The 13,080-nt window shown below is 50.0% G+C and overlaps 1 protein-coding gene across 9 annotated transcripts in view; it reads left to right on the top strand.

The window, feature by feature from the left end:
• Nucleotides 1–13,080, top strand: part of NAV1 (neuron navigator 1) — a 238,976-nt gene that overhangs the window by 152,663 nt on the left and 73,233 nt on the right. For all 9 annotated transcript variants that reach the window (XM_027610115.2, XM_027610114.2, XM_027610113.2 and 6 more), the window contains exon 6: nt 468–833. In XM_027610115.2, the coding sequence (XP_027465916.1) occupies nt 468–833 (366 nt within the window). The remainder of the gene's footprint in view (nt 1–467; nt 834–13,080) is intronic.

The following is a 13,080-nucleotide window of genomic DNA, read 5'->3' as shown; positions in this document are numbered from 1 at the left end:
TTCCCGTCTATTGAGCAGCTTGCATATACCAGGCACTGCGTTAGACATTTACGTATGTGATCCTTACAACTCTGTGCAGTAGCTAATATGCTGTATCCCCATTTTACAGATGAGGAAATGGAGGCTTAGCAAGATTGATGAGTTCACCTCCAGCTCACTTACAAATAAATCGTAGAAAAGGACTAAAACCCAGCTCATGTCATAAAATCCATGCCCTTAGGCAGTATATGGGATTGGTTCCCTCGCACTTAAGAATCCTTGTCCTCTGACCACCTCAGGTAACACTAACAGGGGTGCCGGACCCGAAAGAGAGGCCTCCTGGCGGTTCCTGGAGCCCACGTGGGCAGGTGCAGAGGAGGCGGGAGGGCCTGGGAAGGCGGAAGGGTCGCTGGAGTGCAGTCCGCCGGGACAGGGCCCAGAGCGGCCCTGCCAGAATGAAAACCAGTGTCCTTCTGCCCTCTGCCCAGCTCCCTGGAGATGACGTGCTACGACAGTGATGACGCCAACCCTCGCAGTGTGTCCAGCCTCTCCAGCCGCTCATCCCCCCTCTCCTGGCGCTATGGCCAGTCCAGCCCGCGGCTGCAGGCTGGGGACGCGCCCTCGGTGGGCGGGGGCTGCCGCTCGGACGGGCCACCCGCCTGGTACATGCACGGGGAACGGGCCCACTACTCGCACACCATGCCCATGCGCAGCCCCAGCAAGCTCAGCCACATCTCCCGCCTGGAGCTGGTCGAGTCCCTGGACTCGGATGAGGTGGACCTCAAGTCCGGCTACATGAGCGACAGCGACCTCATGGGCAAGACCATGACGGAGGACGACGACATCACTACCGGGTAAGGCCCCTTGCACCGCGGGGCAAGGGGGCTAGGGAGGGCAGTGGGAAGACCAGTGGAGTGGGATTCCTTCAGAGGGGAGTGGGACTCACGACAGGAGTTTGGATTGCTGTGCTGTGACAAGAGACAGCTGTGCAGGGCCTTTGGACCCTGGTCGTGACAAGAGACAGCTGTGCAGGGCCTTTGGACCCTGGTCGTGGCTGCCCCTGAAATTTGATGTGGTGTATTACAGGCCTTGGTGTGGTGGGTGGGGCCGCCATTGGAGGAGCTGATTGGTCAATGGCGGGAGCTCCCTCTCATTGGCCCCGGGTGGCTGTCGTTCTAAGGCATGCCCCGCTCTCCTCCCCGGTCCTTTGCCCTCCGAAAGGCTGACGGGAAGGGCTCTGGGAAGGAAGTGGCGCTAGTCCCCTTTCCGCTAACTCCTGTGGGCCTCGGACAACCTAATCTGCTATCCCCTTTGTAAAAAGAGGATGAGAGTACTATACCTGTCTACCTCCGAGTCTAACAGGAAGAGAAAATAAAAGCACTACTGAAACAGAAAACTGGGACTGGTGGCTCCCCCTTCCCTCGCCGGGATTCGCGGCCCCTCTGTCCCGTGCCTTCCCCCATGGCACTCAGTTTCCGCTGCTCTGGTTTCTTCCTCTGCAGACCTTCTACCAGTAATGCAACTTCCAAGCCCCTATCCCGGTCTGTTAAGCCCTTCCCTCCTGTACTTTGCCCCACAGGGACCCTCATCTTTTCTGCCCCCAGTTGGCAGGGTTGGGTTTGTGGAGCAACGTGGACATAGGCAACAGTCTGGGAAGTGAGGAGAAGATAGAAAGAAAGAAGTGTGGGTCCTGGCCCAACTGTTCCAAGCCGTGAGATCGAAGAGCTGTAGTGGTTCTGGAACCTTCTCCAGGGCATCTTTCAGTTCATTGCTACTTCCTCTCTTCCTTCTTGGTTTGCTGGAACTTTTCAAGGGACCACACAAGTGGTGACAACACCCCTTCCCCCTCCCCCTCTCAGGGACTACCTCTTCCCAATAAAAACCCCCAAGCTTCAAGAGAATGGAAAGTAGCCCCTCCTAGGAAAGGACTAAGAGCTGAGCTCCAGGCCATCCACTGTTCCCCACCCTTGGGGACAAACTTGAAGGGACTGGGCAGGGCCTATCCAGTTGATGAGGCTGCTCTGGAGCAAAACAACTGACTCATGAATGGGGTTGTTTACTGCCTGTTAAATCCCCCGGGCCGTCCTCGTCCTCACGCTCAGATCCACCAGCCTGGAGCTGGGACTGGAGAAAAGCCACCCAGCTCCTCCTGTGCTCAGAGGGCTTTGCCAGGCAGGAAGGAGAGCCAAGGTGTCTGACGGGCTGCTTTGTACAGCCCCTGTGCTGGGAAGCTGCTTCTCTGAGGAAGCATCCGGTCCCTGCCCTCTGAGAGCTCCTAACTGGGTGGGGCAAAGGGAGGCACAACCCCTATGAGGCAGAGAGCTCTGAAAGTTCCCCATGTGCAGGAGCAAGGACCAGAGCCCCAGCCCTCAGGAAGCTCCCAGACAGAGGGAGGTGAGAGCCATCCCCCACGGTGCACGCAATGGCCATGGCAGAAAATTTCCCAAACGTTGGAAGGCACAGGACTCCTGCATTTGGAGAGATCCCAGTCTGACGCAGGTGGCAGGACTTCCTAGCTGTGTGAGCTTGGGGAAGTTAGGTAACCTCTCCAGGCTTTAGTTTGTCTGTCTGCCAAATGCAGATAATAGAACCTATCTCAGGATGATTATAAGGATTAAATAGCTAAACACATAGAAAGTGCTTGGAATAATCCCTGGCTCATTGTAAATGCTCAATAAATGTTAGCTTTTTTTTTTTTTTTTGCTGTTATTGGTTATTATGGTTATTGTTAAAATGCCATTCTGAAGGAGGAGAAGGACTCCTGCCCCCCGAGGGTCCCAGACTTGCCCCCAGGGACTGTGCAGTTTCACCCGAGTGCCATTCAGAATCAGCAGCTGGGACAGATGTAGCAGCAGCTGGCCAAACCTGGGAGCATCGATTTTGGGGGTGCATAGGGCATGGGATGCTAGGCAGAGGGGAGCCAGGAAAGATGAGCTTAATCCACCCTTTCTTTATACCCTTCCCTCTGGACAGGGTGTGTGCTCCTGAATCAGTTTAAAAAAAGCAGACTTCACTGAGGCTAGCATGAATGAGAACGTGCAAGCCCAGGGAAGCCTGCAGTTCCTAGGGAGAAGAAAGTGTTGGCATGGAAGTATCCGTAAAGTGGACCTGACTACAATCTGCGATGCTGGTTTCCAAGATGATTTCATGTGTGTTGTTTATGGGCAGTCTGCAGTTAGCAGGAACTCTTAACACTTGATAGTTTTAAAGTTTCTCCGTTGTTGACTTCCCTGCCAGGCCTGGGAACACACCCACCCTTCAGTGTGCTAAGGAAGTCAGAGCTGAGGGGAACCCACTTATAATCCCAGTAATTTTAATGTAAATAGTCACTCCTCAGTTATGTGTTTGCATGGTTAAGTGTTGTGCTTTTTCATTAGAGACTGGGCATCCTCAATTCCAGCAAGAGAACATGCAGACCTGAGCGGCCCGTCAGCCCTCTTCTTGGCCCTCCCAACCCCCCACTGTGGTTTCCATCCAGGTTTTATAATTTAGAAAATGTCCTGTTTCTCTAAAAATTGTTTTCCCTATTCATGAACTGAGTAGGGCTGTTCCCTGTAGGGGTGGCCTGTAGGGCTTCCTTCCTCAACCACACAGTGACACCTCCTTGACCCCTGTCAGCCACTGCCCATTGCCATTCAGTCTCCTGCCTCCCAGGAGCTCCCAGCACTAGGCGAGCTGGAGAGGTGAAGCCTCTGCTTTCCCCACTGGACGACGCACGATCAGCCGCAAGCCGTCCCAGTGAGCCATGCAAGATGACAGTGATTCGGAGTGCTCTCAGTTATCTGCTGGGGGAGCAGCCCCTTGGGTGTTTTTCTGCTCTCTCCGCTCCATCCAAACACCAGACCTTCCCTGGGTTGCCAGTCTGTGGGGGCTCAGGGAAGACAAATTCTTCAAACGGAAGCTCAGCAAACTAGAATGAGGAAGGTGAATTTGCTGCCAAAAGAATCCTATTTTTAAAAATTACAGTTTTTAAAAAATTGTGGTAAAGTACATGTTTTTTATATATAGCTAATACGTCAACAATTTTTTAGAGTGCAGCTCAATGGCATGAAGCGCATCCACTTGGTTATGTAACCATGACCGCCATTCATCTCCAGAACTTTTTCCATCTTCCCAAACTGAAACTCTGTCCCCATGGAATGCTGACTTGTCATTTTCCCCTCCCCCCAGCCCCTGGCAACCACCATTCTACTCTGTCTCTGTGAACTTGACTGCTCTAGGGACCTCATGCAGGTAGAATCATACAGTATGTGCCCTGCTGGGACTGGTTTGTTTTACCTAGCATAGTGTCCTCAGGGTTCATTTATGTGTAGCATGTACCAGAATTTCCTTCCTTTTTAGGGCTAAATAATATTTTAATGTAGGGATATACCACATTTTGTTAATCCATTCAGCTGTCGATGGATTGTTTCCACTTTTTGGCTATTGTAAATAATCCTGCTGTGAACATTGGTGAACAAATATCTGTTCAGGCCCTTGCTTTCAATTCTTTGGGGTATGTACCGAAAAGTAGGATTATTGGATCATATGCAGTTACATATGATCACATATAGTTACTCTGTTTTTAATTTTTTGAGGAACCTCTATACTGTTTTCCACAGGGCTATACCATTTTACATTTCCACCAGCAGTGCATGAGGGGTACAATTTCTCCACCTCCTTGCCAACACTTATAATTTTCTGTTTGTTTGGGATTTTAATAATAGCCATCCTAATGAGTGTGAAGTGGTATCTCATTGTGGTTTTGATATGTGTTTCCCTGATGAGTAGCAGTGTTGAACATCTTTTCATGTGTTTATTGGCCATTGGTATGTCATCTTTGGAAAAATGTCTATTCAAGTCCTTTGCCCATTTTTTAATTGGGTTGTGTTGTCATTGTTGAGTTGTAGGAGTTCTTTATATATTCTGGTTATTGATCTCTTGTCAGACACACGATTTGTGAATATTTTCTCCCGTCCTGTGGGTTGCCTTTTCATTCTGTTATTAGTGTCCTCTGAGCACAAAAGTTTTTCATTTTGATGAACTCCAATTTATCTCCTGTTTCTTTTGTTGCCTGTGCTTTAGGTGTTGTATCCAAGAAGTCACTGCCAAATCCAATGTCACGAACCTTTGCCCCTGTGTTTTCTTCGAAGAGTTTTATAGCTAACGGGACTTTTTAAAAATTTAGATTCCAAATCCCATTCCATACCTACCAAGGCAGATTCTTTGCTACTCAGGAAGCCATATTTTTCTAAAGCTTCTCAGCGATTTTGGAGTAGTCTGTCTTCCCATAAGGGACAAGAATCTTCCCTATAGCATTCCTGATAACCACTCGTTCGGTGTGGCCTTGCGTAGACACAAAGAGCTTATTCTATTTCCTATAGGACAAAATGATGAGAACGTTTCTAAATAGTCACCTGAAATCAGCTTCCCTTCTGCCTATTGATTCAAATGCTGCCATCCAAGAAAAGTAGAGTAAGTGTAAATCTTCATTCAGATATTTCAACATGTTCTTAATGATTGCTCAGATAGTCTCTTCTCTAGACCAAAAAAAAAAGCCCCCATCTTATTTCATTATTTTCTTAAATGACCCAGTTTTCCAGATCGTGATTATCGTCTTCACCCTCCCCTGGAAGCTCTCAAGTTGTCAATGATCCTCTTAAAATTTGGCACCTAAACCAGTCACCGCCTGACACTAGGCCTGCCAGGGTAATCTCCAAAGCATGACGCTATAGACAACTTGAGGTTGGCCGCAGACTGTCCTAGATGACAGTTTGAGAGACATTTTTACCTCTTGAAAAGAGAACAGGAATCTGTTTTTCTAAAAATAGGAAGGTCTGGAATTTAATCTAAGTAAGAAGATAAGTTCCACGGCCATCTGTCCTTCCCTTCGCTGGCACCCAGAGTTGGAACAGGAGGGGAGTCAAGGATGGGCTCCCATGGAGAGATAAACAGAGGCACTGGGCATAGGGAGCAGATGTGCCCAGAGGGGAAGGAGGTCAGAAGGTTCTCCATTCCCTCCCTACTTGAACTTGGATTTCCCTCTCAGTGTCTCCATTGCTGCGCATGTGAATGGCCGCTTGGCTGGGCTGTGTCTGAGCTGTGTGGCGGTAAGGAGCAGGAACCCCCGGCCGAGCCGGCAGCGGTACCGCCATGTTGCACACCTCCAGTGGGCTCCATTCCCATGGTATAGAGCTGTGTCATCAGCAGCCCTGGCGGGACTGCTGTCCAGCGACCTGTGCCAAAGGCCGCAGAGCCGTAGACAGAGCCAGCAGGCCCCATCTTGAAAGAGCTCTGCGGGTGTGTTGGAGGGACAGCAGGATTTCTTGGCGACTGTCTGCCATGCCCTGTGTCTCTCCTCAGGTGGTTTCCTGCTCCGTGTGTGTGGCTGGATGTTCCAGGCTGCCTGTTCCCTCTTCGCCTCCCCCTCCCTTCCCCAGCCTGTCCTCTTGAACTGTGCTTGGGGGCTCAGGAACAGATGGGATTCGTTTCCTTCTTGGCTCTGAAGTGTCCTGACGTTGAAAAATGTCAACTAAAATAAACTGTAGGCCCCTGCTTTCTCCTAGGCTGGCTCTCTGCTCCCAGAGGCAGTGAGCCCAAGCCTTAAAGGGACACCTCCCAGCCTTGCGAAGCTGGTCTCAGCCTCTGTCTGCAGCCACCCTCCGGAGAAGGAGCCTCATTTGCTCCTCCTCAGTTTGGCTGATATCTGACTGGTCAACCCCAAATGCCCAACCCAACCACCTTCAGTGACAAGAATTCTCTTGGAATGGGCACTGGTTTTGTAGGGTTTGTACAAACAGAAGAGAATCTTTTTTAATTTGAATGGACGGTGGGGGTGGGAGGAGTCTTCTTCTGCCTTTATCTTCTCTGTTTCCTGGCGGTTCTTGAGGTCTCCCACATAATGGGCAGCTGGCCCAGGCCTGGTTTTTGCCCATAGAACACAAGGATTGGGGTAGAGGGTGGTAGGGGATCCTTCAGGGGAAGACCCAGCATTCAAGCTCAAAAGGGAAACTCAGTTTCTGTCCTTGAAGGGCTTCAAATCTAAAAGGGAGGTAGGATGCCTCCTGGGTCGGTGGCAAAAGAAGCAATGTGTAGTTGAAGTAGACAATGGTTGTTGCCATTTTGGGGATAACATCTTAACAATTACAGTGTTGACCCACAGATTCATAAAGGCAGCCTTGGTTGATACTTCTCTGTGGTGCAGGGGAAGGAGCATCTGGAGATCTGGAATTCCATCCAAAGCTCCCCTCTAGCTCGCTGTGCGGCCCTGAGCAAGTCGCCTAGCCTCTCTGACTCTTGGTTTGTTCATTTGTAAAAAGGTAACCATTTTTGCCTTGGGAGGATGAAGTGAAAGAGAACGAGTGGGAGGGCTTTGAAACGTATAAAGAGCTGTTGGTTTGAAATATACTATTCTGATCTCAACTTACTGTTCTGTTCACTTAACTGATGGCCTCTGTCTGAATTAGGAGCTGTTGGAATACCCAAATAAGGTTTCTTCAGCTTGGCAGATGAGTTCTCTGAATTTGGGCTTTGACTTCTTTTGCAAAGGAAGATCTTGTTTGGCTTTTCAACACCCTCTTGATATTCTTTTAGTCCTGTGGTGTACAGTTAAATCAACAGACCGTGGAGAACAGGCATACACAGCCATACCAGGGACAGTGCAGTAGACTGGCTTAGAGGGAAGGCTTTCAGCTCCTGGGTCTGAGTCCTGGCTCTTCTCACTAGCTATGTGGGTTTGGGTGAGTGCTTATTCTCCCTCAGCCTGTTTCCTTAGCTGAAAAACACGGGCAGTAATGGGAGCTACTCTGGGAGATTGATGTGAGGATTAAATTTGTTAATATGTTTACATATAATAAGTGTTCAACAAATGCTAGCTCTTGTTTGTTAGCCATTTGATGGCAGGCACTCACAAATGGACGCACCTAAGCCATCACATGCACATGTGAAATGATAGTACAGTATTTGAAAAAGTGTTTGTTAACCTTCTTGCTTCAAAAGGCTGTTTCTGATCCTCACTTGAGGCTGACAAACAGTGGCTTGCCAAGCAAGGTGGATATGTTCTGACCCAGGGACGCCTGCTCACCCAGTGCTCTCCTGTGGCAAATGGCACCCATCTGTGAATGGGAGATCTGGGCCACAGGTAGTTATGCAGTAAATCTAAGTTAATTGCACGCATGATCACACAGTCGAACATGGCCCATTTCCCATCATGACCTGCGCTCAAACATACGTTTATTGTCTATGAAGAGTGTCTTGTGCTGGGGTCCCCGGAAGGAGACCTTGAGACAAGTGGTTTATTTGAGTGCAAGTGGTTTATTTGGTAGATGATTCTAGAAAACACGGATGAGGAGTGGGGAAGTGAGTCAGGGAAGAGAAGGGAAGCCAGTGCAGGATATGTTTACGTGGAGGTTACTGCTGTGGGCAACTAGCCCTTAGGGATTTCTGGGGGAGTCCATGGAACACTCCTCAGAGCTGTTCCACGCAGTGGGCAAGGAAGCATAGATATTTACCTTTCGACTGCCAGTTATGATGGGCTGCCGGCAACTCCAAGGGGCATTGCATCCTGGCTTTTCTGGCGCACTCCACATAGGCTGAGAGAAATCCCTCAGGGTGAGAGGCACAAGGGCTCCGAGGCACAGGCACAGTAGTGTTGTTGTTGTTGTTGTTGTTGTTTTTAAGATTTTATTTATTTATTTGACAGAGAGAGAGAGAGTGCACGCAGGGGGAGCGGCAGGCAGAGGGAGAAGGAGAAGCACACTTTCTGCCGAGCCGGGAGCCCGATGCGGGGCTCTATCCCGGGACCCTGGGATCATGACCTGAGCCGAAGGCAGACATTTAACCAATCGAGCCACCCAGGCATCCCGGTGTTCTGTTAACATCTATGGAACAGTTTACTGCAGAGTAGGTGGGACACAAACGGCATTGATTATGAAGAGGGAAGTTGAGAGGAAAGGGAAGGAGGGTGTGGAGGCTGATTCCTGGGTACGGATGGAAAAAGGGGGTAGCTTCGGAGAGCTCCTGGCTCTTGAAACACCCCTTAATTCTTAAAACAAAATCGTGTTAGCACTCTACAGTCTGTGTAGGGTTAACTTGGATCACAGTATCTGTTCAAACCCATCAGGGCTGATAGAAGATTGGAGTGAGCCAGGTATTCCAGAGGGGCAGCTGGATGTGTGCTCGTTGCCACAGCAACTGATGCAGCCGGAGGCGTGGCCCCTCCTCTGATGCGTCCTAGTAACCTACAATTGAGCTGCTGGGGTTTTCACTGAGTTTGATGACAGACAGTTTGGTCGACAATCGGGATGGATAAGGGGTTGAGGAACCTGTTGAGATGGGTTTGGCTCCCCCCTCCCCACAGCCCTGCCCACCTGCCTGTCCACCTGTCTGTCCACCTGTCTCTATCTTCTTTAATTGTCAGCTCCCTCCTCCTTTTCCCGCCGAACCTTATATTTTGTGATAAGCCAGCTGGGCTCAAGGAATGCCTGGAAATTCCATGCAATCTGATATTACAGAAAGAGCGTAAGTCTGGAAGTCTGATAGGCCTGGGTTCGGATCCCAGCTCTGAGGCTTTGGGAAAGCTGTGAATCCATTCCAGTGGGAATAGTTATATGGGAATAAGATTCCTATAAGGATGTTGTAGAATATGTTGCATTAATACACTAGGTATGCAGCAGGGGCTCAGTAAATGTTACTTCCCTCCTTTCTCTTGGTTGGCTCCTGGAAAATTAAAGCAGTAAAGGTCCTAAAGACCATCTATAGAATGGAACTTTCCCCCTGGGTGGTGATACAGCTGCCCACTCATCTGCCACATCCCCTCCTTCCAGGAAGACTTTTCTAATCCATCCCATTGCACTATGATTGCTCTCTGACTCTGGATTGTCTTGGAACTTGTACCTATAACTCATACTGTAGTAACTTGTGCTTTTCAGATTCTCTAACAATTGCATAGCATGTATGGTCTACAAAACACTAATATCTCATTGTTTTATTTAATCTTAACGCTGAATTAGATACTCTTTCCCCCAATTTGCAAGTGAAGAAATTGGAACTTGGCTTGCCAGAATCACATAACTTAAAAGTGGCTGCACCAAGCAAAACCCAGGCCTTCTGACTCCCATGTCCTGTGCTCTGTTTGGTATACCCACTGCCTTGCTGGGTCTACCATGAAACCTTTTCCCTCTGTATGCAGCCCATGTGCCCCCTAAGCCTGGGAGAATTTCTGGGGCAGGGATCACGTGCCTTCCACTGGAGTAGGAGCTTCCCAAGGACAGAGACCCTATTTTCTATTTTTTCTCAGCACCCAGCAGAATATGTTCTCAGGTCATGTTATTGACTGGCCGGTGAATCTTCGTTAGAGACCCCCATGTGGGATGCCCCTAAGGGACCTCTCTGTCTTCCAGGATAGAATCTTCTTTGGAGAGCCACAAAGTAGCCACAGCAAGGAGCTCAGGACCACAGGCGGAAGAGGCAGAAGGAGCAGCCCAAGCCTCTGTGAATACAAGTCCTTGTTGACTCAGGCTCAAAGGCTGAGCTGTCCCAGGATGTCCACAAGGGGCCAGCTCTGGCCTCTGGGCTATCAGATGTCTCTGACCAGCCAGCAAAAGACCATTCACTGCAGCTAGAAAGGCCCAGCGAGCCAGGCAGTCAGACTTACCCGCTCAGCTTGCATGGGGGTGCCCTAAAGAGTCTGCAGGACTGGATTGTTCTTGCCTCTATGTTGGAGTGACGTTGGGACAAGTGCAGGCAGATGTATAAAAGTCTGGATTTTGAAAAACAGGCAGAAAGAGTCAGGCCCAGAGAGACCCAAGGCACGTACAGAAGAGACAGATGAACATTCACTGAATATGCAAGACAGCGTTATGGGGAGACAAGGTAGGAGAGGCTGATGCTGGGGCATGTGCCATAGATGAACAGAGCCAGTGCGTTCGTGATGTGCACCCCAAGGAGGGGAACACGAGACAGACAGACACTGTGGGAGCCATCTGAACATGTGTGGGAGGCGGCTGGGTACAAAGAGGCTGTGTGTGCACTAATGCTGGTGGCAGAGGTGGGGGACGCGAGGCTGCCGGTGGCCAGGGGGTGTTTAGCAACCAGACAGGCACCGAGGGTGTCTGGGAGTTGGAAGGACTCTTCTAGACAGGAGTGAGTGACCCTGCGCTCAGCCTGCGGGCCTGACCCAGAGCAGGGCAAGCCCTTCTCACCAGCCTGCCCTTCCTGCTCCCCTTGGCCAGCTGGTATTAAAAGGGGTCTGTCCTGTGCCCTGTCCCTTCTTTCCTGGGGGGCATCTGCAGCCTGGGAGATAGGGACACATCTCCAACCTCGGTCCTGCTTCTTTTGCTGACTGCCCACTCTCTTCCAGCTCCTTTCTTGGCCTGTTTCTCCTTGGTCACCTTTCTCAGTGTCTCAGCCATCCTTCCCTTCAGTGTCTGGCTTCCGTCTCAGCTCCTGTGGGTTTGGTGACAAGGGGCCGTTCAGGAATGACACCATCTACATGTACCCGGCCTTGTGGCCAGGCTCGTGGCCAGGCTCAGGTGGTGGGACTTCTAGCGGTAGGGGCTCCCGGGGCTGCTGACATTCTGCCGAGTGTTAATAGAAGAGGAGGGACAGAGCTTATCATCTGCCTGTCGCCAGCCCTTCCTGAGCCAGCTGCCCCATGCCCTTGCTGGAGTAAATTTTCCTCAGAGGATCCCTGTTTTCTGGATGTAGCTGGAGCAAAAAGCTCCTTGTGGGAGGCTTCAGCTAAGAGATCCTTTGGGTGCCGCTTAAGTCTGGGAGGCAGCGGCTTATATGGTCTCTTATGTCTCCACTGGTCCCTGTGGTTAGTTTTCTGTTCTTCGGAGGCAGGTTGGCAATGTAGATAGAACATTCCAGAGTCCAGATGACCTGGATTTAATTCTCATGTTTGCCACTCACCACCTGCATGACCTTGGATAAGTTTCTTCTTTGTTCTTCATCTCATTGTCTGAAAGATGATAATACCTACTTTGTGATATTTATTATTCATGTTCATATTACTTATTCATACATTTAATAAATATTAGTAGAGTACCTACTATATAAGACATTTGGGGATACAGCAAGAGGACAAAAATAGAATGTTGTTCTTAAACTCATATGAAAAAGAGATGACAAACAAATAAATACCTAGTAGATTATGTGGCGCTGTGTGCCATGAGGAAAATAAAGCAGAGTAAAGGGCAGAGAGTGATGGGGAGAGGGGCTGTTTGAGCTCCAGTGGTCAGGGCGGGCTTCTCTGGCAAACTATGCGTGAAGAGCATATGCAAAGGCCCTGAGGCAAGGATGGGCATGTGTTCAAGGAACTGCAAGGAGGTCAGTGTGGCTGATGCAGCATAAACAAGGGGGAGAGTAGTCAGAAAATGAGATCAGGAGGTAGCCAGGGTCCAGGTAATAAAGGGTCTTACATATCAGGGTGAGGACTTTGGCTTTTCGTCTAGCCAAACCAGGAAGGTTTCAGGGAAAGGAGTGACGAGGTCTGACATGTTTGGTAAAGGACCTGCCTGGCTACTATGAGGACAATAGCCACAGGGAAACCAGAGAGAAACTCGAAGCCTGGAAAGGAAAGTACTACAATAATCTAGGCAAGAAAAGGTGATGGCTTGGACCGGGGGCGGGGTGGGGGAGGGTGGGTGGCCAGGAACATGGTGAGAAGGGCTTTGAGGATAAAAGGGACGATACATTTACAGTGCCTTCTCAAATCATATGAGATTTTATTCCCATTTCTCTCCAGAGATTAGAGCTCCAACTCAGTAATGGAGAACCTGGGGCAGTGGGTGCTGTGGTTCTGAAGTCATTGTTTCTGGCCTCGGATCTGAGCCGGAGGGCTTACAGATGCTAGTGCGCGTGTGCACGCGCATGCGCGCACACACACATGCACACATCTGCCCAAGGAGACTGGCTGAGGGTCCATCGGGTCCTATTGGAGAGGCAGCTTCTGTCCTGTCTCCCAGTCTCCCCATAGTTCTCAGAACCACCCCGAGACTCTGAGGTTTGGGATGATGGCAGGAGGATATTAAGCTAGGACTGCTGAAACAGTAGCTCACTATATAAGATCTGGTCGGGGGCGCTTCCTCTCTGCTGCCTCTCCAGCTGTGGGGTGGTGAG

This window comes from Zalophus californianus, chromosome 10 (assembly GCF_009762305.2).
Source record: "Zalophus californianus isolate mZalCal1 chromosome 10, mZalCal1.pri.v2, whole genome shotgun sequence".
In the NCBI taxonomy this organism is placed as follows: Eukaryota; Metazoa; Chordata; class Mammalia; order Carnivora; family Otariidae; genus Zalophus; species Zalophus californianus.
Note: the sequence above shows the minus strand (reverse complement) of the source record. Positions and strands in the feature narration are given on the sequence as shown.